Source organism: Abramis brama (assembly GCF_963993115.1).
Source record: "Abramis brama genome assembly, chromosome: 9".
In the NCBI taxonomy this organism is placed as follows: Eukaryota; Metazoa; Chordata; class Actinopteri; order Cypriniformes; family Leuciscidae; genus Abramis; species Abramis brama.
In genome coordinates, this window is record NC_139971.1 from 35,632,716 (window position 1) to 35,659,083 (window position 26,368).

The window sequence follows — 26,368 nt, forward strand, 5'->3', positions numbered from 1 at the left end:
TTAAGACTTTCGTTCATCTTCGGAACACAAATTAAGATCTTTTTGATTAAATCTGAGAGATTTGTGTCCCTCCATTGACAGCTAATCAACTGACACTTTAATGCTTCAAAAAGTTCATAAAGAGATCGTAAAACTAATCCTTATTAATTTAGCGGTTTAGTCTAAATGTACTAGTTTGGTCCAAATTAGTTCGATTTAATTTAGGCTTTCATTCACATAAACATTCATCAACTCACACATCAGCTATGCTAAACGGAAACTCAAGCATGATTTCTTGACGTGTGAGAACCAATGAGGTTCATTCTCGTGTTACACAGCACGTTTGAGCTTCCGCAAGAACCAATGAGGTCTGTTCTCGTACGTTAAGCGTGTACGTTTGAGCTTCTGTTTATGCTCGCTGATCAATGTTTATACACTCACCTAAAGGATTATTAGGAACACCTGTTCAATTTCTCATTAATGCAATTATCTAATCAACCAATCACATGGCAGTTGCTTCAATGCATTTAGGGGTGTGGTCCTGGTCAAGACAATCTCCTGAACTCCAAACTGAATGTCAGAATGGGAAAGAAAGGTGATTTAAGCAATTTTGAGCGTGGCATGGTTGTTGGTGCCAGACGGGCCGGTCTGAGTATTTCACAATCTGCTCAGTTACTGGGATTTTCACGCACAACCATTTCTAGGGTTTACAAAGAATGGTGTGAAAAGGGAAAAACATCCAGAATGCGGCAGTCCTGTGGGTGAAAATGCCTTGTTGATGCTAGAGGTCAGAGGAGAATGGGCTGACTGATTCAAGCTGATAGAAGAGCAACTTTGACTGAAATAACCACTCGTTACAACCTAGGTATGCAGCAAAGCATTTGTGAAGCCACAACACTTACAACCTTGAGGCGGATGGGCTACAACAGCAGAAGACCCCACCGGGTACCACTCATCTCCACTACAAATAGGGAAAAGAGGCAACAATTTGCACAAGCTCACCAAAACTGGACAGTTGAAGACTGGAAAAATGTTGCCTGGTCTGATGAGTCTCGATTTCTGTTGAGACATTCAGATGGTAGAGTCAGAATTTGGCGTAAACAGAATGAGAACATGGATCCATCATGCCTTGTTACCACTGTGCAGGCTGGTGGTGGTGGTGTAATGGTGTGGGGGATGTTTTCTTGGCACACTTTAGGCCCCTTAGTGCCGATTGGGCATCGTTTAAATGCCACGGCCTACCTGAGCATTGTTTCTGACCATGTCATCCCTTTATGACCACCATGTACCCATCCTCTGATGGCTACTTCCAGCAGGATAATGCACCATGTCACAAAGCTCGAATCATTTCAAATTGGTTTCTTGAACATGACAATGAGTTCACTGTACTAAAATGGCCCCCACAGTCACCAGATCTCAACCCAATAGAGCATCTTTGGGATGTGGTGGAACGGGAGCTTCGTGCCCTGGATGTGCATCCCACAAATCTCCATCAACTGCAAGATGCTATCCTATCAATATGGGCCAACATTTCTAAAGAATGCTTTCAGCACCTTGTTGAATCAATGCCACGTAGAATTAAGGCAGTTCTGAAGGCGAAATGGGGTCAAACACAGTATTAGTATGGTGTTCCTAATAATCCTTTAGGTGAGTGTATGTGAATAAAAGCCTAAGTTAAATTTGTTCATCTTTTAAAGTAATTGTGTCTCTTCAGAAAATTTGGAATAAATTGCTCAATTCAAATGGATTAGTTTTATGATCTCTTTATGACATTTTTGAAGCGTGAAAGTGTCAGTTGTGTAGTTGTCAATGGAGGGACAGAAAGCTCTCAGATTTAATAAAAAAGGACTTCATTGGTGTTCCGAAGATGAATGAAAGTCTTACGGGTTTGGAACGATATGAGGGTGAGTAAATGATGACAGATTTTTTTATTTTTGGGTGAAATAACCCTTTAAAGTAATGTTACTATACTAAACTCTGCATAGTTCACTTAAATAAAACATTGATAATAAGGAATGTTTCTTGAGCACCAAATCAGCATATGTGACCCTGGATCACAAAACCAGTCAGTTACAAGCAGCACAGGTATATTTGTGGCAATAGCTAACAATACATTGCATGGGTCAAAAATGATCAATTTTTCTTTTCTGCCAAAAATCATTAGGATATTAAGTAAAGATCATGTTCCATGAAGATATTTTGTAAATTTCCTACCGTAAATATATAAAACATTTATTTTTGTGAGTGAATGCAGCACAATCGTGAACATAAAAGGACAACTTTAAAGGCGATTTTCTCAATGTTTTGTTTTTTTTGCACCCTCAGATTCCAGATTTTCAGTAGTTGTATCTCGGCCAAATATTGTCCTATCCTAACAAACCATACATCAATGGAAAGCGTGTTTGTTCAGCTTTCAGATGATGTATAAATCTCAATTTCAAAAAAATGACCCATGGTACTGGTTTTGTGGTCCAAGGTCACATATTAGAATTATTTTGTTTTTCCTGAAGACTGCTAAAATAGAAAACAGTTTCAAAATGTAATAATATTTCACAATATTTCTCTTTTTTTTTTTTAATTGCAATAATTGCAGCCTTGGTGAGCATAAGAGACTTCTTACTCTCCCCAAACTTTTTAATGGTAGTACAGTATTAATTTCTAGTACTTGCAAGGCAGTAAAAGAGTATTGTTAAAGTTTCAAATAAGCTTAGGTTTTAAGCTTTGGTTCTGTGTAAATGAAAAGTTGCCGTTGTCATGACACTCTTACTGTGTCAGATGAGACTTTGCACTTTTAAATCCCACTGAAAGGCCATTCACATTATCTGGAAAGATAAACCATTTCTGTCCATCAAGCAGCATTACAGTAGCCCACCTGCAGTTTAGGTGAGGGCAGCAATTCTGAGGTAATTGCACAGCAGGACTGTTCACTCTCTTAAATAGCTCTGCAAGAAAAAAAATCTTTCTTTCTAACCAGCATCATGCAAACAATGATCATCGACATGAAATGCTAGTTGTATAGGATTACTTTGTCAACCCAACCCAGTGCAGAGAGGTTTATTGACTCATTAAAATCTATTACAGGCATAATGTTACTGTTATGCATCAGCTGTCATCAGAGCACAATGGTGAACGTAGAAACTGGGGAAGTATGTCTGTTTCCTGGGCTTGCACTTCTTCCCGAGGAAAAGATAAGAAAAGTGGGTCACTGCCTAATTATGGGCTGGGTTCCCCGTGCTCCTCAGCCTTGCATAAAGATGGGGGAAAGACAGAGACACACTCCATGGAAGAGCTATGGTTCACAGAAAGATTTTGCTTCCCTTCCGCCTTCATTTTCTAACTGTGAGCGAGGCATGTGATGGTGACAGAAAGAATGAGAACATTATGGAGGTAGAGAAAGAAAAAAACACAGAGGTAAAGAGACAGTAAAGTGCAGAATGGTTAAAGGTCATGTGCATTGCTGTGTGTTATTGTTGTTCATATAGAACTGCATTGACAAGCCAGGACTGGTTCTTATTTCCAGTAAAAGCTTTGGGATTTTTAAACTACAATCTAATAGTTTATTTGGAAACAGTAATTGGCTGCACCTACTTTCATATTGTATTTCGGCTTCAGTTTGTCCTATAAGTGCAGTTCTTTCTTCAAGGACAAATCCAGGGTGATGAATATTTAATTTCAGCCAGCATTGACTGCATTTGAGACTCCTATTTGTAACACCCCTCCCCCCCTTTTCTCACCACCCTTTTCTCGACCCTTCCCCACAGAGGAAGTCAATACAATATATTCTTCTAGTAGCCTTCTGTCTCTCTTTACTGGTGATGCTTTAAAAAAAATTCAGACACATATATACAGTTACCATGACGATCTTTATATATTTAAGTCAGTTAGAATTTATAACATAAGAAATTAATAAGGGACACATTAAATTGATCAAAAGTGGCTGTAAAAATGTCTATTTTGTTCTTTTGAATGCTGTATTTATCAGAAAAACTATAAAATGTATCATGGTTTCCACAAAAATATTAAGCACCACAACTGTTATCAACATTGATAATAAGAATTGTTTCTTGAGCAGCAAATCAGCATATTAGAATGATTTCTGAAGGATCATGTGACACTGAAGGCTAGAGTAATGATGCTGAAAATTATATATTCAAATAGAAAAGTTATTTTAAATTGCAATAATATTTCATAATATTACTGTTTTTACTGTATTTTTGATCAAATAAATGCTATGGTAAGCGTAAGAGATTTCTTTCAAAAACATTAAACCTTATCAACCCCAAACTTTTGAACGGTAGTGTGTGTATATAAACGATATGGACAAAAGTATTGGGACACACCTTTTAATTACTGTATTCAGGTGTTTCAATCAGATGCATTGACACAGATGTATAAAATCAAAATTAGTTGTTCTGAAGAGCTCAGTGAATGTTAGCATGGTAGCTACTGTGATAGAATGCCACTTTTGCAATTAGTCAGTTTGTGAACTCTCATCCCTGCTAGATATTCCTCGCTCAACTCACTGTAAGTGGTATTATTTGAAAGTAGAAGCGTTTAGGAACAGCAGAAATAGCCACGAAGCAGAAGACCACATAAAGTCACAGAGCAGGGTCACCAAGCGTGTAATGGTCACCAACACTCTGCTTACCGGTATTCTATAGCTGAAGAGTTTCAGACTTCCACTGGTATTGAAATCAGCACGAAAACTGTGCAGCGGGAGCATAATGGAATGGGTTTCCTTGGCCGAGACATCACACTTCTCGGTTTGGTGGATGCCAGGAGAACTTTACCTTGTGCCAAACCGTAAAGTTTGGTGGAGGAGGGATAATGGTATGGCGCTGTTTTTTAGGGGCTGAGCTAGGTCCCTTACTTCCAGTGAAGGGAAATCTCAATGCTTCAGCATACCAAGACATTTTGGACAATGCTATGTTTCCAGATTTGTGGGAACAGTTTAGCAGTTTGTTTTTTAGAATGCAATGTCGTTACAGTCCTTGTTGGTGTAATGGTCAGGAGTCACAATACTTTTGTCCATATAGTGTATATGTATGTACAGCATGTATTAGAAATTGAATAACCAAATACAATAAATTCAGAGTAGTAAAAATTGCTTATAATTACTTACAATTATGTATCAAGTTCTGCATAAAGAATGGCACACTAGGCTTACTCATCTTGATGTGCGTCTATAGAGAGCATAAGCATCTGCAAAGAGTGACAAATAGCTGTAAAGAAATTGTGCAAAATACCCTTAGGTGGAGATGGTTTGGACATGTATCATGTTAATTACTAACTGTGGGCTCTCATTTCCTCATTAAGAACATTATTAATATAATAACAAGGGTTAAGAAAAAATTAATGTGCATACACACTTAAATCCATCAATTTTGTGTGAGAGCATTTTCTTTGCATACTATTAATAAGAATGTTTTGTTCACATGTTAGTGAATGAGACACATATGAGTGTATGGAACTCATGTATAGGTGTATTTTGATTTTAGACATACTGTACTTGTACTTTGTACTTGTGATGCTGTGACTAACACACAGTGTGTTCTACCTGTTAAGATGTAGTTACAAAAATACCCATGGTGCTGATATACAGTTCTGTCTGGTGTTTTAAAAATGAATGAGGCGTGCAGCTAAAATCTCTTCTCTTCCTCCTGCAGATGATGGAAAGCTCTCCCTTGATGAGTTCCAGGCTTTCTTCTCTGATGGGACTCTGAATGAAGAGGAGTTGGAAAAACTGTTTCACACCATTGACTCTGATAACACCAGGTGATTACAGAGACACACAACTCTCAAAACACATTCAGTGAACAGATCTCAGTCAATAAGAATAGGAAACAATACAACATTGGTTACCTTGTCAGGGAATAATCCAGAATGACAAAAAAATGAATGGATCTTTGTTTAATTAAAGCTATATTTACCATTGTCTTAATAGTTCACAACATTAAGTATTATCCATTTGTCTACAGTGAATCTAGTCAGTGACGGTGCAAAGATGAGGTGACATTCACCTAGAGCACAAGCATTACCTCATGCAAGCTGCCTTGCAAAACACTGTAATTGTTTCATCAGTTTTGGCCCTGTGGACTCAGAAAATAAATTCTAACCTTCACACTTTCAGTAGTTTATTGAACTAGTCTGCTTTTCTCTCCTTTGTCTTGCTGAGGCTAATTTCAATAACCAGCTTTTAATGTATCTTAAAGCAATAGCTCACCCAAAAAAATTTTTTGTCGAGGGTAGCGGAAGGGTGACCTCTGACCCGACGTATGATGTAGGCGTAGCGTAACCTTAGGTGAGAATAAACGCCTCTTGCGAAAACCACGCAACTTTCTCGAGAAAGCGCGTACAGCCATTGCCGAAAGCCAGTGATTATAGTTTATAAAGTTTTAAATATGGGTATTTTTCTTATGAAAACCCATCGCTTTGCTTCAGAAGGCATTTATTAACCCACTGGATGGATTATTTTTATGATGAATGGATGTGCTTTTTGGAGCTTCAAAAACTATTCAATGCCATTACAAAGCTTGGAAGAGCCAGGATATTATTTAACACAACTCTGATTATATTAAATAACAACCTAGGATGGCTTGAAGGTGAGTAAATAATGGGATAATTTTAATTTTTGAGTGAACTATTCTTTTAAAGTAATCAATAAATTCACATTTTCACACATTTAGCAACAATACAGCTTGTCTGAAAATTATGGCTAGCAAAACCATTTTTAATTGTAATAATTTTATAATGGATTTTTAACATTTTAAGATGAAAAGTAATAAAATTCACTCGCTGGGACAAAATTATCTGTATTTGGAGAAACTGCTGTACAATCTTTGGAAGTTGTAGGGTAGATATCTTCTTTGTACCATGATCATCAAATCTTGTTTCCAAATTTAACCTCTTATTATAGTTAATGGTTTCTCAGGAACCAGGCAGAAAAATGAGGCAGATTTCATTTTGATGGACATAATGATGGTTAATGGACAGCAAGAAAAAGGGAAAACCCTTAGCCCCTTCAGAACAGCTTATAAATTGCTTTACTGTCTCTCTCTCTATCTCTGTCTCTCTCAAAGTTTTGTGTTTGGAAAGTGTCTTTCTGTCATTGTGAGTACATCTGTCTCATCTATAGCGATCTGCTGCCATTTCTCTCTCTTTCTGTTCTCTCCGTCTCACACACCCTATTTCTCAGTGTTTGTGTGTATAGGTGTGTGAGCTGGTCTCTGGAGGCAGAGCAGCTCCAGTGTGTGTGTGTGTTGTCTTTAATCACATTTCAAAATGAATTATGTAAAAAAATGAGGAGAAGTCTGCAGCTGCTGGGGTGCGTTCGCTGCTCTCAGGTCCAACACAGCCTTCTCTCTAAATAATGAACCACCAGAGCCCATAAGGACTGGTGCAGAGAAGGGGATGGACTCGGAGACAAGAGGGCTAGATGATGAGATGGGGGAGGGTTGGGAAAGACACTGGGGTGAGGGGTGCTGAGAGAGACTGAGGTGGATGAAGCTCAAATGGAAGAAAGAAAATTGAGAGTGTAATGCATGTCGCCTTTTTGTGCTTGTTTCTCATTTACACTCATGTTGTAGATTTGAAATGAAACATGCATCCTTTTGCATCTTTTGTCTTCCATTTATCTGAATAACAAGCAGATATTCATCATTTGCTCTAACCATGAACAACTGTGGAAATGTTTGTACTAACTAGATGAGACCATGACTAACTATAGTGGAGCGGCTAAGTGATATAATCGTTCAGTTTATGATACAAGCGTGAAAATTTGCATGAGCAGTCTCCATGGGTCACTTGACAAGAAAATTGTCCGAGCCACTTGAAATTTCACGATTTTTAATTTTTCAAGATGGCTGACACCTTAGTGGAGCAGTTAAGTGATATAGTGGTTTATTTGGTGATCAAAGCATGAAAATTGGCATGAGCAGTCTCTGTGGGTCACTTGACAATAAGCCACCTACAGCTACTTGAAATTTCAAGATGGCGGCCATTTTTCAAGATGGCCGACACCTTAGTGGAGCAGTTAAGTGATATAGTGGTTTATTTGGTGATACAAGCATGAAAATTGGCATGAGCAGTCTCTGTGGGTCACTTGACAATAAGCCACCTACAGCTACTTGAAATTTCAAGATGGCGGCCATTTTTCAAGATGGCCACCACCTTAGTGGAGCAATTAGGCTCATGGCAATTTTCATGCTTGTATCACCAACTAAATGATTTCTTAAAGGGTTAGTTCACCCAAAAATGAAAATTCTGTCAGTAATTACTCACCCTCATGTTGTTCCAACCCCGTAAGACTTTCGTTCATCTTCGGAACACAAATTAAGATATTTTTGATGAAATCTGAGTGCTGGATCACTCCTCCTGCAGGCTTATGGACACTATAACTTGCTGGCCCAGAAAATGTATTAAAGACATTGTTAATATAGTCCAAGTGACTCCAGTGGCTCAATCTTAAGTTTATACTGTAAAGTGACGAGAATACTTTTTGTGCGCAAAAACAAACAAAAATAACGACTTTATTCCACTTTTCATTTCCTTCTCTCTGGACCTCGAGTCTTTTTACGTAGTGTTTAAGCGTAGCGCGTCTGTGTCTTAATTTGTGTTCCGAAGATGAACGAAAGTCTTACGGGGTTGGAACAACATGAGGGTGAGTAATTACTGACAGAATTTTCATTTTTGGGTGAACTAACCCTTTAAGCCTAATTGCTCCACTAAGGTGGTGGCCATCTTGAAAAATGGCCGCCATCTTGAAATTTCAAGTAGCTGTAGGTGGCTTATTGTCAAGTGACCCACAGAGACTGCTCATGCCAATTTTCATGCTTGCATCACCAAATAAACCACTATATCACTTAACTGCTCCACTAAGGTGTCGGCCACCTTGAAAAATGTCCGCCATCTTGAAATTTCAAGTGGCTCGGACAATTTTCTTTTCAAGTGACCCATGGAGACTGCTCATGCCAATTTTCACGCTTGTATCATAAACTGAACGATTCTGCCAAACATAAGCACTTAGCCGCTCCACTACTACAGGACATTTTGTTATTTGTGTTGAGTCATGGTTAGCTCCTCCCATTATGAAATCTCATTGGTCAAAAAAAGTCAATGCCAACGTCTGTTTGCAAATCATTTTACTTCTTTCATTTCACACATTTACATCAAGAATTGTATTGATTGAGAATCATTTGGATTGTGAAAAGTAGGCATTACATACCAGAATAGAGCCGGACTGAATGCAAGTTTGCTAAAACAGTGCTTTAATAGCTATTGGTTAACATGATTTAGTAGCCCTGGCAGCCTAAGTGGCGTCAGGAAAGTCATTTGAGGGCAAGAACCAGTTATTATATTTTGATTAAATATTACAAAGACATTTTATTCTTTTTAATAACATGCACAGCTGAATCATTCACACTGAGACCTAGAACATGCATTAATAAAGGAAATAGGCTCAATTTCATGTTGACTCCATCCATCCATCAACATACTGGACAGAAAATAATAACACTAATGAAGATGATCACTATTTAGCTTATCTACAGTAGCACAGTGCTAATGGGTTTGAAGTAGACAGGCCACTAACAGATAATAAGACTCATAATGTTCACATAGTATTATACAAAGCAGAGTCTTCTCATCTCTTCTGTCCTCTGCTGATTTGGACGTACTCTTATGATCACACAGCAGCAGGATACAGTTGTCAGTCCTGTATTTGAGTCTTAATACAGTTGTGTTCACACACAGTACGGTTATTTGTGGGAGAGCCGCTCTTCGATGATAAGTGATAAGACTTTTCAGTTTTTCATTTTTTATATTACTTTGGTCACCGTCGCTATGATTACTGGTAAGAGAATACGGGCTTGACTCCCGTCAAGAGATGGGATGAATCCCCGAAATGGCAACAGAAATCAGTAAACGAATGGTTTTCTGTAGCTTGTTTCTCTCAATCTAATATTTTTCTCCTTTTCTTTTGCCAGTATGAGTAGTTTTTGTAGCATTGTATATCACAGCAGAGTATTTTTTATATGAATAAAAAAATTCAGTCAATTAAACACTTCATTTGATTGTTTTTTTTTTTATTATTATTTTTTTTATTTAGAACTTGATAGATGCTAACTACTGGCAATAGAACAAAATACATAACCAACTTTTGTATTATATTTTGTATAACACTTGAGTTATACACAAAATACTTAAAACATTAAATGTAAAATCAAACAGATAGAAACATTATATTCAATATATACATCTGTCAATTTATCAGTTCATAATTCATTATATTGAAGCTGTAAACTTTAATGTCTGCTGAGGATCTTGTTTCAAAAATAACATATGCATAAGTTTTTTGTATTGTATTGACGATCCATGTAAATAGATAGATAGTTTAATGAGTTTCTTTTTGCCCACTGTTGTAGGACACAATATAATGTGTGATTTATGCTGGATTTCCCCCCCTGTTTCTTATCCCTTTCCTTTCCTCCTTCTTCTGTTCTGTCTTTCTGTATGCTACCCATTTCCTGTGATGTGTTAGTAATGTCGACACCAAGGAACTATGTGGTGAGTATAAGAAAATAAACTGTCAGTTTGTGTTAGTGACAACGAATTGAATATGCTTTGCAAACAAGCATTTTTATTTGAATACATTTACTGATTAACAATATATGGACCAAGCAATATTACTCTAGTCATTCAACCTAGTGTCAGTTACAACATAAGTCTATGGATATCTTGGGCAATTTTGTTTTTGAGGCAATTTTGTTTTTTGCTTCAATGTTTTTGTTCTCCCATGGAGAAAATATTTCATAATTCAGTTCTGCCTCATCTCTCTCTGTTCATCAGACTACTTTGCCAACCACATGGGAGATTATGAAGGTGTGCTGGCCTCCCTAGAGACACTCAACCTGGCGATTCTCAAAGCCATGGACTTCACCAAGAAGGTTAGTAATGTGCCAAAAACTGACTCAAGTGTGTCTCTGCTTCAGTTTATCTCTCCTTCTACGTTTTTGTCAATACATGGTCCAATAACATACATTCAGATTTTTGAAAACAAGCACATTTTTATTAAAGCATTGCTGGTTTAGCTCTGCTCCTAAATCATAGCTTGTATCAGATGTGTCTTTGGGGGACGATAAAGAGAAAACTATCTCCAATAAGAATACTACTGTAAACCCCTCCTCAGATGAGGAATAGATTTCGAGAGAGGAGTGTGAGCATGTTAATGCAGTCTCTCCTACTCGTCTAAATATAACCTCTCGTTTCAAAGCTTGGCTTGCATATTCTGTTTGTGGTTTTCTTCTCATTAGCAAGCTGGTGCTCAGTTAGACAGGGCTGCAGATTACTGAGCTGTGGCCATCACAAATATGTGCCTCTCTCTTCCTTTCCGTTTCTAACCGAGTGTGTAATCTGATTTATAGAAGCGATTAAAACCCAGTCTCTGTTTTTTTTCCCTCCAGCTCGTCTTGTATCAATCTTTGAGTGTATTCCTCCCTTCTCCTTGTATTTTACACTTCCCACCGGCATGCTGGAGAATGTAATTGATGTTACTAAGGTTCTTGTTAATACTGCAGGTTAGAGGTCTTAAATACCTGGATGAGTGATAGTTGTAAAAAAAATCTGTCCCAATACAAACTGAGTTTACACTTTAAAAAAGTATGGCCCATTTGGGGTACAGTTATTAGTGTTTGTTTCATCTGTGTGCATGTAAGCTTTACAGCGATGGATTCTGGGCTCCAAGACATTCTTAAACACTTGTGTTTTAATGTGACTGGCTGATTGCAAACAAACCTTCATTGATTTCGCAAAGCAAATTATTACACCCTGTGATTCTTCACTGCCCCCTACATTTGCATTTCTGTTCTCGACAGGTGATTTCTTACCAAAGCCACTCACAATTACACAATTTTCTCTTTGAATTCTCCTTTCTTTTGCAAACGCAGCAATGCTCTGCTTGTGTTTTTGCATCTTCAGGCATAAGATTCTTACCTGACCATAATGTAACGTTTTTAGACTGTGTAGATGTATGTTGATGGGAAAATAACAAAGGAAAAAATCACTGTATTTTTACACCTTTCAAAGTTAATGTGTTTGAGATATTATTTAATCTGTTTAATGCAATACAGAATTGTATAATTTTACAGTTTCATTCTTTCTAAAAACTGGTTAGAGATTATTAGATTAATCTATTATTCTATTGACAGCCTTAGTTTTTAATAGTAAGAAATAAAAACGTTTTTTTTATTTTTTTTATTTTAGTGAGTAGTTAAACGATGCACAGAATTTTCATGACTGTCACAAAATTGTCATGTTCTGTCTGAGTTTCCGTTCATTTGTTACCATGGTTTCTAATTAGTTTTGCACCTGTTCCTTGTTATATTGATTATTCTTTGTGTCTGGGGCCATTTACATGACACCGTTTTTTACTAAATACTGAAAACTGTTTATGCGTTTTGGTCATTAATTTACACGCCTGCAGTGTTTTGGGGGCCTGAATACAGAATACCACGTCACGCTCCTTCTCTGGATTTATGCCACACAGGCCATGACAATAATATCTTAATACAAATGAAATATATAATTTTATTTAATCAGTATTTTTGGCTTTAGTACAATTTTTTATATAACAGTATATATATATATATATATATATATATATATATATATATATATACAATTTTATTTAATCAGTACTTTTGGCTTTAGTTCAAAAACAATATACAGTGGTGGTCAAAATTGATGGCACCCCTGATAAATATGATAAAAAATGGCTGTAAAAAATAAATCTGCATTGTTTATCCTTTTGATCTTTCATTCAAAAAATTCACAAAAATCTAACCTTTCATTGAAGGAAAATAATTGGAAGTGGGGGTAAATCACATTATAAAATAAATGTTTTTCTCCAAAACACGCTGGCCATAATTGTTGGCACCCCTGTTATTAAATACTTTTTGCAATCTCCTTTTGCCAAGATAACTGATCTGAGTCTTCTTCTGTAATGCCTGATGAGTTTGGAGAACACCTGACCAGAGATCAGAGACCATTCCTCCATACAGAATCTCTCCAGATCCTTCAGATTCACAAGTTCATGTTGGTGCTTCTTCTCTTCAGTTCAGCCCACTCATTTTCTATAGGGTTCAGGTCAGGGAACTGGGACGGTCATGGCAGAAGCTTCATTTTGTGCTCAGTTACCCATTTTTGTGTTGATTCTGATGTTTGTTTTGGACCGTTGTCCTGATGGAAGATCCAAGCACGGCCCATTATAAGATTTCTAGCAGAGGCCGTCAGGTTTTGATTTTTTATCTGTTTGTATTTGCTAGAATCCATAATACCATGTATCTGAACAAGATGTCCAGGACCTCCAGCAAATAAATAGGCCCACAACATTAAAGATCCAGCAGTATATTTAACCGTAGGCATGGGGTACTCTTCATCCCTGTTTGCACCAAACACATCTGGTGGGTTTGCTGCCAAAAAGCCCTTTTTTTTCATTTTATCTGACCATAGAATCCGGTCCCTTTTGAAGTTCCAGTCGTGTCTGACAACTGAATATGCTGGAGTTTATTTTTGGAGGAACGAGGAGGATTTTTCTTGAAACCCTCCCAAACAACACGTGGGGATGTAGGGGTTGTTTGATAATTTTTTTTTAGGCTTTCTGACCCCCAAGACTCAAGTAATCTCTGCAATTCTCCATCTATGATCCTTGGAGAGTCTTTGGCCACTCAAACCATCCTCCTCACCATCCATTAAGATAATATAGACACACGTCCTCTTCCTGGCAGATTCGTAACATCTTTAGTTGATTATAACTTCTTAATTATTGCCCTGATGGTCAAAATGAGGATTTTCAATTCTTTAGATATTTTCTTACAGCCACTTTCTATTTTGTGAAGCTCAACAATCTTTTGCTGCACATCAGAACTATATTCTTTGGTTTTATTCATTGTGATGGATGAGCAAGGGAATTTGGCCTTTGTGTTTCCTCATATTTAAACTCCTGTGAAACAAGAAGTCATAGCTGGACAATTTCATGTTCCTAGTCACCCTGGTGTGCTAAAAAAGGTAAATATTAATGGGAATATACTTCAGAGATATTTTTCTCATAAAAAATTCTAGGGGTGCCAACAATTATGGCCAGCGTGTTTTGGAGAAAAACATTTATTTCATAATGTGATTTACCCCCCAATTTCAATTATTTTACTTCAATGAAAGGTTAGATTTTTGCCAATTTTTTGAACGAAAGATCAAAAGGATAAACAATGCAGATTAATTTTTTACAGCCATTTGTTATCATATTTATCAGGGGTGCCATCAATTTTGACCACCACTGTAAATTATTTTATAAATTATTATATACCGCGTAGCAGATCTATACAGGTGGAGCTGGGGAAGGTGGAGGGTTTCTGAAGCGCGCTGCAGACTGCTAACAGCAGCACTACTGGTATTTGTTTGAATGTTGAGCCGGAGCTCAATTACCGCTGATCCAACAACCAATCAGCTGTGCAATGTAGATAATTACGTGATTGCTACTAAATGAGTTCGACCTATCAGCCTGCGCCATCTAGAGTTTCATGACAGAACTAGGTAATCAATAAGGTGACAGTAGAAACACTCAAACAAAAACAACAAAGCAGCTCTTCATAAGGCCTGTAAATGTTTTCCTTGTTGCACTGGATGTGTTTGTGTATGAATGTGTGTATTTGAGTCGATGAGATGGAGACAGACTAAGTGAGACAGGCATTGTCATCGCAGTAGTTGTGGTAATGTGAAATATACCAGATGCTGTGCAAAGTGTTAGTATAACAGCAACTGTCATCTAATACGGGGTAGTAGAAAAACCACAGGCTGCCTCTCCTGCAATGAAGATGGCATTGTTTCAGAATATATTGGGACTGAGAAATCCTAGGAGATCAGTATGTTAAAGATCTAGGAATGTTGGCTTTTAACAGCTACTCACAATTAAGTAATATCTCACACTTTACATTAATTAATTTACTTTCAGACAAAACGTGACCAGTTAGTTTGGGTACTTTTTATCTGCCAACAAGCATAGTAGCATCAAGCTTTGTCTGCTGCCTGCCAAGTAAAGCACGGACTGGAACACAGCATGTGAGTGGACTGGAGTGACAGCAGCTTTCTGTAATTTTTTTTATTTATCTCTCTCTCTCTACATTACTAGACATGAACCTTTGACATTACACTGAGTAACGTGGGCTACAGCTTTTGTTTATCCACTTTCTTCTCCATTACTGCCACGTCTCTGGAGATTCAAACCCTTCCACTAGCTGAGTAGCAGAGCCATGATGTCTGTCTGATGGCGAATAATCAGATGTCCTTAAATCAAAGAGATGTTTGCCACAGCAACTGATATTGATAAGTGTTGTGTTGAGTCCTCTCACACCTCTTCATTACTCAAAATATAGTGCTCTGTTCTCTGGAAAAGGTTAAAGGCTGCTGCTAATTATTAATGTAAATGTGTTTTTTCATACAGCCCATGAAATATTCATGTTCTTGCACACCAGGCATCAATTTGCACTGTAGCTTATGTGCAGTTTAAGTTGTGTGATCATCATGTGTATGGAGGGACACGCTTCTAGTGTAACAATGGTGGAATTAAATCTGCCTCATTTCCCAGATATGTGTACTGTGTTAAAGTGCCGTGTATAGACTAGATCATTCTTTTTATGGTCTCTAATAGGATCAGATGCTTTAAATATGCCATGGTGAATTTATCTGAGGTGTAGCCATTGCGGTAAAATCTTTTATAGATTATAGAGAGCAATTTTCCCCCTATTCGCTCAAAGCATTCTGGAATGAACAATATTGCCCTTTTATCAACAATACAGTACAGTCAGGCTATTTTTATGTTTATGCAGAACCAATTTTAAATTATTCTGATTTTCACACATTAAGAACTGTAGAAAAAATATGTAGAAAAAAAGAAAGAAATGTGTTTAAATATGTAAAAATGTTTTAAATGTATAACTATTATTTTTACTATTACCATTTACTATTATTGTTATTATGGTTCGCTCCATACTAGCAGATTTCAACTGATATTGCCTTTTTATTAACAATACCGATAGAGGTTAGTTTTGTGTATGCAAGTATCCGATAACTGATATGCAGAACAAACTTTAAAATATAGTTTTATTCCTAGATTTTCATGCACTGTGATCATCAAACAAATATTTAAAAATGATATAAATAATCATTTTTTAAATAAAATAAATATTATCAGAAATAACATTTCTGACTGACACAAATAATTGTAATCAGAATATGCTGATTTCACGCAGCCGTTATTTTGAAATCTAAAGCGAGGCTCCGGTGGGAAGAAAACCGGAAGTGTCGGCTTTAATCACAGGAGAGTCGTGAATGCGATGGTGTATCGTTGTGTTTAATGATGTTGTGTCAATTCTAAAACTGTACATACATTTCTTTCATACTTTAGACTATATACAGTGAAATTCATTTATAAATAAAATATTTTTTTTATATATAATTCAGAAAGTAAAAAAAGCAGGAATGAACTATATTGGATATTAACATCAATAGTGTAAATCGCGGCAGCAGCTTCAGGTTGGTAGTCCAAGGCATTGTTGTTTATCATTACTTCCGGGGTTCTTCCCACCGGAGCCTAGTCTCGCGTAGCCAGACCTTCAGACTGACGGCTGAAGGTCTGGAATTCATAGCAGCTTTCTTTGGCCAAGGCCCGCCCATAAGGCCGTTTGACCGACATGTCAAACAACCAATTACAGTTCGTTTCGTTCAGCGTCACGTTTCTGGGCGTGGAAATGTCCCCACAACAACAGACCGGCGTGCAACAAGTCAGTCAGCATAGAAAATCAAAGAAGGAGAAGAAAACAAGCAGTAAGTCATTGATCTGTTCGTGCACGTATAACAATGGCGTCTGCATTACCACATCTTTTAGCTGATCTTGATAAATGCTCATTGTCACTCATGTAAACACAACAGTTTTTCTTCCGCAATCACACGTCTGCGCTTTGTTTCCCGGCGGACCGAAAATAAACGCGACACTCGCGCCCCCCGGAAATCCGATAAAATTCAACCAATCAGATGACCAGGCGGGAAGGAAGTCGACCGGAAGTTGAAGTCGGCCGGGTGCCGACATCTTGTAGCAGAACTTCACTTGCGTTAGCATCCCATTGACTCCCATTCATTTTGGCGTCACTTTGACAGCGAGTAACTTTACATCTGAGGCGTTTAAAGACTCCATTTGTCCATTATTTATTTCTAAAGATACACGACAATGTATAAAATGCTCCATTACCTTGTAGCTTATGTTATGGACCCGTAGAAGCAGTTTTTGTAAAAGTAGGCTAACGATTGCGTCATAACCACGCGACTCTCTGTCGCACACTAGAGAGATTACCGTATAGACGGGAGGAGAAGCTCACGGGCAATCGGGGGGACGTGGAGGCAAAATGACAATATAATTAATCAGAATACCTAGCAAAAGTTTCTCCTGCTCCAAGCTTATGGACAGCTCCTACTCACACTCTCCGTCTCTGCAAGATTCGGAAGGGAATGATTCAGATTTCTCTTGGCACAGCTACTAGAAGGCAGACGGGTTGCTCACGTGGTCCGTGTAACGCCTTGCTCGGTTTGAGTCTGCGCGTCAGGAAAGGAAGTGCTAAGAAATCGCTGAAAATGGGCTTCACTTGTCTCAATTGAGTTCCAATGGGGTCGCTGTGTCCATTTCTTTTACTGTCTATGCAGATGACGACTTCGACATTCCTGAAGTGTTTCCAGTTAAGTGCAGGCGGGAAGGAAGTCGACCGGAAGTTGAAGTCGGCCGGGTGCCGACATCTTGTAGCAGAACTTCACTTGCGTTAGCATCCCATTGACTCCCATTCATTTTGGCGTCACTTTGACAGCGAATAACTTTACATCTGAGGCGTTTAAAGACTCCATTTGTCCATTATTTATTTCTAAAGATACACGACAATGTATAAAATGCTCCATTACCTTGTAGCTTATGTTATGGACCCGTAGAAGCAGTTTTTGTAAAAGTAGGCTAACGATTGCGTCATAACCACGCGACTCTCTGTCGCACACTAGAGAGATTACCGTATAGACGGGAGGAGAAGCTCGCGGGCAATCGGGGGGACGTGGAGGCAAAATGACAATGTAATTAATCAGAATACCTAGCAAAAGTTTCTCCTGCTCCAAGCTTATGGACAGCTCCTACTCACACTCTCCGTCTCTGCAAGATTCGGAAGGGAATGATTCAGATTTCTCTTGGCACAGCTACTAGAAGACAGACGGGTTGCTCACGTGGTCCGTGTAACGCTTTGCTCGGTTTGAGTCTGCGCGTCAGGAAAGGAAGTGCTAAGAAATCGCTGAAAATGGGCTTCACTTGTCTCAATTGAGTTCCAATGGGGTCGCTGTGTCCATTTCTTTTACTGTCTATGGTTAAGTGTACCATATGCATCAGACGTTTAGCCAACGTTCTGTGGGCGTGACGTCTGAGGCTGAGACTAACCGGAGCCTCACTTTCGATTTCAAAATGGCGGCTGCGTGAAATCAGCGTATTAATAAATAACTTGAAATTATAATAACTATTATTATTATTATTATTATCAATCCAGTTATTGGTCTGTCTATGTAATGGTTTATTTTGTTCCATACAAATAGCCACAAGTAAACAACTTTACTCCTATTCTACACTGCTTACATACTCTATAACTGTGGCCTATTCAATGCACGTTTTTAGCAGTTTGTCTTTTGGGAATGCTCTCTACCTTGCTTCTCATTAAGTCTCTCAGCTGCAATTGCTGACATCCCACTGAACAAATGAGCTCAGTATAAGAGTACTGATGTCAGAAAAGAGGACAGCTCTCTCCTACTATCTCAAGCTGTCAGAGCGAGAGAGCAAAGGAAGTAGATCAGAGCCACTGACTGAGACGAAAACACTCGCACACACTGTCAGCGGACTCATGTTATCTGTAGCCTACATGCAACTGCTTTGTCGTTCGCACATCATCTTGACGTTACCGGCTTGCCGCTTGTCCTCCGCATATTTTTGGGCGAATGGAACAAATCTAATGCACAATGTTGCGGGGAGCGTACAAAAGATACATCTACATCTTAATATCAGCTACAGATCACCGATCATATAGGCTGCCAGATGGTCTAAATGGCATAGTTTCCTGGTGTGCGCTTTCTCTGTCTCTCACAGAATATATGATTTGTTATTGTTGTAAATATGAAGAATGATGCCAATTAGATTGTCATAGAAATCTTTTCCTGCTGCATACTTCGAGATAATTCTTCAACTGACAGCATTTACTGAAGTCAAAAACTGAAGAAAGTGAAGAGATCAAGCAAGCCAGAATAATATGAAGTGCCATACTTAACCAAATCCTATCATGCAAATAAACGACAAAAATAACCGCGGGTGTTTTTCAAAAAAGCGTGCAAGGGTCATCATCACCCCTGTCATAGCATGCTCAATTTTAACACGTCAAGAACATGTTTTTAATTGGCCATTTAGCAACTAGTGGCTGAAGCAGGATGCCATTGGAGGGAAGATGATGGGTACAAAAGAAAAGCAAGAATTCATTAAACACATTTCATCTTTCCTTTGCCCGTTCTGCACACACAATTTTAATGAGCTCCTCTCATTAGCTGCTTCTTGGTTAAAGCGCTTGGACTTTGCCCAGACATTCGCACACTGTTCCTTTTGCTAAGTCTTCAAATAGAGAGCGTTTACTCTTCAATTCACTCCCTGCAGTTTGTTTCTTTTTTCTGTTTGAGGATAAGATTTAGTTTGAGCAGTTTAAACAATGACAAGTTTCTCATAATTTATTATCATCTCTTCTAATCGGCCTGTTCAGATTCCGTTTTTTCGTTCTCCGCATGTCTTTCAGCTCATTTCAGCCTGCTTCAAGTGACGTGCCATATGTGTGTTTTTTCATGCGCTAAAGTGAGCACACTTGTCAGAGGATGAAAAAGCAGTTATTGTAGGACTGTCTGTTGTTTAAAATGTAAATGCAGGAATTCATTAGGATGCCAAGCTGGGAGCTGTCGCGTTTTGAACAGGTTGGCTGTGCTGTGCACTCTGAAGCCTTTGTTTGATGCCAGAGTTGATATTAATGAGCCTGTCACATGGCAAACAGTAATTATGCTTATTGGAAGAGATTTTGGCAGGTAGGGGGTGGACTGGGGACTGTTTTATATCAATTTTCCAGTTCTTTCTAACTTGACAGGATTAGATTGAGGATTGGACAGTGTTCGGTTTGGTCTCTGAGGTTTTAAAATACAGTTTCCTGCCAGCTTTACTGTAAACCCCTGCTATTCCTGTGACACTGTATGCTAGGCAAATATTTAAGCCTATGGAGAGCTTCAGCTGGGTTTCTTATTCATTTTATCCATGGTAAAACTAATAGTCATACCATACTCTCTAAGTTTGTGAAGTGGTGATATTATTTTCTGTAGCCACAAGCCATTGTGATTCACTACTTATATTTATACACTACCGTTTAAAGTTGTGGATTTGGAAAGATTTTCTAATGCTCTTGAATGAAGTCACTTATGCTCGCCAAGGCTGCATTCATTTGATTGATAGTCAAATATTATTATTATTATTTATTTGTTTTCTATTTGAATATATTTGAAAACATAGTTTATTGCTGTGATGGCAAAGCTAAATTGTCAGCATCCAATAATCCAGTCTTCAGTGTCTTGATCACATGATCCTTAAGAAATTATTCTAATGTGCTTATATTCCTTTTATCATCAATGTTGAATTAATGAATTCTTTGATTAATAGAAAGTTCAAAAGAATAGCATTTATTTGAAATAGATTTTGTTGTAGCGTTATAAATGACTTTACTTTATTTTCCCTTTTGATCATTTTAAAGGCATCCTTGCTGAATAAAAGAAAAGTATTAAGTTCTTTTAAAAATCTTACTGACTCCAAACCATGTATATATGAGAATACTTTGCAATAAACCTAAATATATTGCCTATAATCTATGATAACAGGCACTTCATGCAAGTCAAAACAAAAAACTTTTTTTTTTTTATCACATTCTGTCCTATACCAAAACAGCTTTGTTTATTGTATTTCTTGATGATTTCCATGCCGAAAAGAGAAGTTAATCCTTGAGTCCGAAATCGCATACTGTCTGAGTAGGTATGAATTTGAATGTAGCCTACTACATGATCGTTAAAAAAGTGCTTAGTATGAATGTGGGTAGAAACTTGGACTTACTACATCCGCCTTGTTATTGTCACATGACCTACCAGCATCAGTTGCATCGCTTCACTTGCATTCATAAATCCTCTCCCGTGGCCTCATGGGATAGTAAAGTGTCCATGGAGTGCGCACTCCAGAATCTCGGCGGAAGCAGTTGGTCATCCAGGGACTTTGCACCTACTGTATTGTTTTTCGAATACGATGTATTCAAACTCACTACTTGTTTGGCGTACTGTTTTTCACATACTATATAGTAAGGAGGTATTGGATGCAGCAAATCTCTGTGTCTTATTTTTTAAAATTTAAGCTCGGTCAATAAGTACATTCTATCATAGACTCATGCTGTGAACATCTGAGGTCCCAAATAGAGGTGAAGGACATTTCCTGAAAAAATAAATAAAATTCTTAGCCGCAGATGGTACCGAACTTCTCTCCCCTTTCATTTCATTCTGACCTGAGGTAAGAGGGTTTGGACATTGTTATAGACATTTATTACACACCTCCTGTGTTCAGTCACTCTCCCTTGCATTCATTTGCTTTTAGTTGCAGAAAGGTTACCTAGTTCCCCTGGTAACCGCTTATGGCATATCCACATACTTTTGGCCTTATAGTACATGTAGGTAGAATAATAACAATAAGAGCAAAGTGTTAAAGGTAGCATCATGGACCTTAAATTGTTATTATACTATTATACTTTTTCGGATATCACGTTTCATGCAGTGTGTAATGTACCTGTTTGTGAATGTAAAATGTTTTAAAGATCAAAGTGCACGATAAATGGAGCTAGTCTCCCAAAAGAAAGAACCGATTCTGAACTGCTTGAAGTGATTCGTCAATAATTCCAACATTGTCATGCCCGCCAACGGTCTTCATTGACCGTCTACTTTGACCGGCCCTCAAACACTGTAGATGCAGCTGAGGCCTGGAAGAGTTTGGTTTGTGTTGTCGACATGTTGAGAAGACGCTGTTTTCTGCACTGCAAACGCAAATCCACTTTGCATGCACTTCCAAAGGATGAGGAATCGTGTTGGAAATGATATGGTAAAACCATAGTTACTGTTCGTATTACTGTGTATCAAGTGTTGAGGAAGCCTCTTGAGCTGATATTCAGATATGGTAATAGGCATTTCGTTTTCGACATGTGCTGTAAGCGGTAGACCAATCACAACAGACTAGGCCATCTGACCAATCAGAGCAGAGTAGGCTGGTGGAAAGGAGGGGTTTAGAGAGACTGAATCCTTTATTAAACTGTTTCAGAAACTGTGACAAAAGAGTTGAGTATATTTTGGAAAAAATTAAAGTTCTCCCACTTGGAAATCATGGATGGGTCTGAAATTGTCATCGTAGGTGCATGTCCACTGTGAGAGACATAATCAAAAAAAAAAATCCAGAAATCACAATATATGATTTTTTAACTATTTATTTGTATGATACAGCTGCAAATAAGTATGTGAACACCTGTCTATCAGCTAGAATTCTGACCCTCAAAGACCTGTTAGTCTGCCTTTAAAATGTCCACCTCCACTCCATTTATTATCCTAAATTAGATGCACCTGTTTGAGGTCATTAGCTGCATAAAGACACCTGTCCACCCCATACAATCAGTAAGAATCCAACTACTAACATGGCCAAGACCAAAGAGCTGTCCAAAGACACTAGAGACAAAATTGTACACCTCCACAAGGCTGGAAAGGGCTACGGGGAAATTGCCAAGCAGCTTGGTGAAAAAAGGTCCACTGTTGGAGCAATCATTAGAAAATGGAAGAAGCTAAACATGACTGTCAATCTCCCTCGGACTGGGGCTCCATGCAAGATCTCACCTCGTGGGGTCTCAATGATCCTAAGAAAGGTGAGAAATTAGCCCAGAACTACACGGGAGGAGCTGGTCAATGACCTGAAAAGAGCTGGGACCACCGTTTCCAAGGTTACTGTTGGTAATACACTAAGACGTCATGGTTTGAAATCATGCATGGCACGGAAGGTTCCCCTGCTTAAACCAGCACATGTCAAGGCCCGTCTTAAGTTTGCCAATGACCATTTGGATGATCCAGAGGAGTCATGGGAGAAAGTCATGTGGTCAGATGAGACCAAAATAGAACTTTTTGGTCATAATTCCACTAAACGTGTTTGAATGAAGAATGATGAGTACCATCCCAAGAACACCATCCCTACTGTGAAGCATGGGGGTGGTAGCATCATGCTTTGGGGGTGTTTTTCTGCACATGGGACAGGGCGACTGCACTGTATTAAGGAGAGGATGACCGGGGCCATGTATTGCGAGATTTTGGGGAACAACCTCCTTCCCTCAGTTAGAGCATTGAAGATGGGTCGAGGCTGGGTCTTCCAACATGACAATGACCCGAAGCACACAGCCAGGATAACCAAGGAGTGGCTCTGTAAGAAGCATATCAAGGTTCTGGCGTGGCCTAGCCAGTCTCCAGACCTAAACCCAATAGAGAATCTTTGGAGGGAGCTCAAACTCCGTGTTTCTCAGCGACAGCCCAGAAACCTGACTGATCTAGAGAAGATCTGTGTGGAGGAGTGGGCCAAAATCCCTCCTGCAGTGTGTGCAAACCTGGTGAAAAACTACAGGAAACGTTTGACCTCTGTAATTGCAAACAAAGGCTACTGTACCAAATATTAACATTGATTTTCTCAGGTGTTCAAATACTTATTTGCAGCTGTATCATACAAATAAATAGTTAAAAAATCATACATTCTGGATTTTTTTTGTTTTGATTATGTCTCTCACAGTGGACATGCACCGACGATGACATTTTCAGACCCCTCCATGATTTCCAAGTGGGAGAACTTGTAAAATAGCAGGGTGTTCAAATACTTATTTTCCTCACTGTAATCCTTTTGTAGGACACATCCAAAACAAAATTAGAACCCTTTAAAATAGCATAATAGAGACACTTTAAACTAGAAGTGTTTTCCAGAACATAGCTGCTGTATACAGAGACATTTACTCCTACTATGGTGCGTTACCACTATGCTCAGAGGTAATTTAATTCAGGACTTATTGGAATGTTACTGCTGATGATTCAGTTAGTGTGGAGGGCTTAAGTCTGCTCATACACTTGCTGTGCACTATTGTCATTTACAGTGGGCTGTTTTCTGGCCTGTTAGGGGATCTAAAGGCCTAGCGCTGGGGACAGGATTAAATAAACTTCCCCAAACAATAAGCAAATTCATTCTTTCCTCCTTTGCTTTTCTCCACAGTGTGAATGATTATTTATGAGGTGGTGAGCCTGGAATTTAGATTTTGCATGTTGCCATAATGTTATCCTTGCGCAGGCTGTGTGCTAATGAGACTGGCTCAATGTCTCAAGCTGCTGTTATGGAATTGCCTTCCAAAACTTGAAGTATGGTGTTGTGTAACATGAGTGGCTTTTAACTCCATTCGTTGGTAGTCATTTTATATTTACATCCCATTGTTTCATCTGCATTTGGATAAATGAAGGATTGAATGCATTTGGATTTTTGCAGTAACAACAGACATAGGAATATAATGAGAGGAGAGCAGTGGGATATACCAGTGAATCAGAAGGCCACTGTCGAGTTGAATTGTTGTAGATCAGTTGACATGAAACTTCATCAAATTCAATCATTGTTTTTCTGAAGTGCTTGGTTTATTGAATCTCCAATTCAGAAAATCCAGCAAAAATAAAGATTTTAAGAAATATTCCATTTCAATTCATGTTTTGGAACTTCAGACATTTCACAGGAAGTTGATTTGAAACTTGATTTGGAATGGCAGGAACAAGTACTTCATTAATTGCAATTCATAGTGAGATTAGTGTTCTCAGAAAGGATCTGCTCTGCCACTTTGGTCTATGAAATGGTTAAGTTATGAAATATAATTAAATTAATAAAAAAATTCAGGCGTTTCAAACATTAATTATTATCATCAATTTCTAGTAATAGGCTACACTATCATTCAGAAGTTCAGGAAGATTGTTTGTTGTTGTTTTAAAGAAATTAATACTTTTTCAGTAAGAAAAGGATGTATTAAATTTATCAAAAGTGACAGTAAAGACACATCTACATTGTTACAAAATATTCTTTTGAACTTTCTATTCATCGAAGAATCCTGAAAAATGCGTCATGGTTTCCACAAAGTTATTAAGAATCACAACTGTTTTCAACATTGATAATATTTTAATGATTTCTGAAGGATCATGCGACACGAAGACTGAAGTAATGATGTTGAAAATTCAGCTTTGTCATCACAGGAATAAATTAATAAATAAATAATGATAGAAAACATTTATTTTAAGTTGTAATAATATTCCACAATATTAATGGTAATGTTTTTTACTATATTACCAACCCCAAACTTTTGAACAAACTTTTGAGTTTTTTTATTGTTTTGTTTACAATCATTTAATAAGCAATCAGTTTAATGAATATTAAATCACTGACTGTTGGTATGTAGTCTGACACTTTCATTTTAACCCTGGCAGATGCACCTCTACTCACACGATATGAGAAAAGCACAGCAGAATATATTATAACAATATTATGACGTGATTATAATAATGTATGCAATGAAACTAGCAAATAAAACATCAGGAACTTGGTTTCCAGCTTCGTGTACCCTCAATTTTGCTTTTCGGTTCCATCCAAGAATTTTCATTTAGGTGCATCACTGATTTAAACAGTAGCACTGATTTTTGCCGTGTTTCCAATATGTTCCACTATTTCCATCTCGAACCCTTTCCTTTATCTGTGGTGTGAAGTGGTCATTTCAAAAGCATGTGAAGCTCCAGGCATTTTGCTAGATCTCACCTCTGTCATTTATTAGTGTCCTGAGACTCATCTCTCCACTGCTAGTGTGTGAATAGCAGGCTGTGCTCATACGCTCTAGCGCAGCGGTGGACCCTGCGCCTGCTCAGTGAGAGCTAAGTGCTGCCACAGCGCTTGCCTTCACTCGTTCATTAAACTTCTGAAGCTTCTTCTATAAATCTCTCTGCTGCTGCATTTTATGAACTGCAATCCACAACCATAGCAGTTTGTCTCTGACTGCGTTTTATGGCTGATTGCGTTGGCTGGAAAATCGTGAACTCTATTGCCCGAATCTTACACAGCTTTTCATTAAGCGTCATTGCTGGTGAAATTCACTGCCTGTGTGAAGAACGATCTCAATGAGTAGTCCTT

The 26,368-nt window shown here is 38.1% G+C and overlaps 1 protein-coding gene across 2 annotated transcripts in view; it reads left to right on the forward strand.

Annotated features, from left to right (window-relative positions):
- necab2 (N-terminal EF-hand calcium binding protein 2) overlaps positions 1-26,368 on the forward strand; it is a 99,430-nt gene that overhangs the window by 34,223 nt on the left and 38,839 nt on the right. For both annotated transcript variants that reach the window (XM_084124435.1, XM_084124434.1), the window contains exons 3-5: positions 5,646-5,754; positions 10,517-10,542; positions 10,825-10,922. In XM_084124435.1, the coding sequence (XP_083980561.1) occupies positions 5,646-5,754; positions 10,517-10,542; positions 10,825-10,922 (233 nt within the window). The remainder of the gene's footprint in view (positions 1-5,645; positions 5,755-10,516; positions 10,543-10,824; positions 10,923-26,368) is intronic.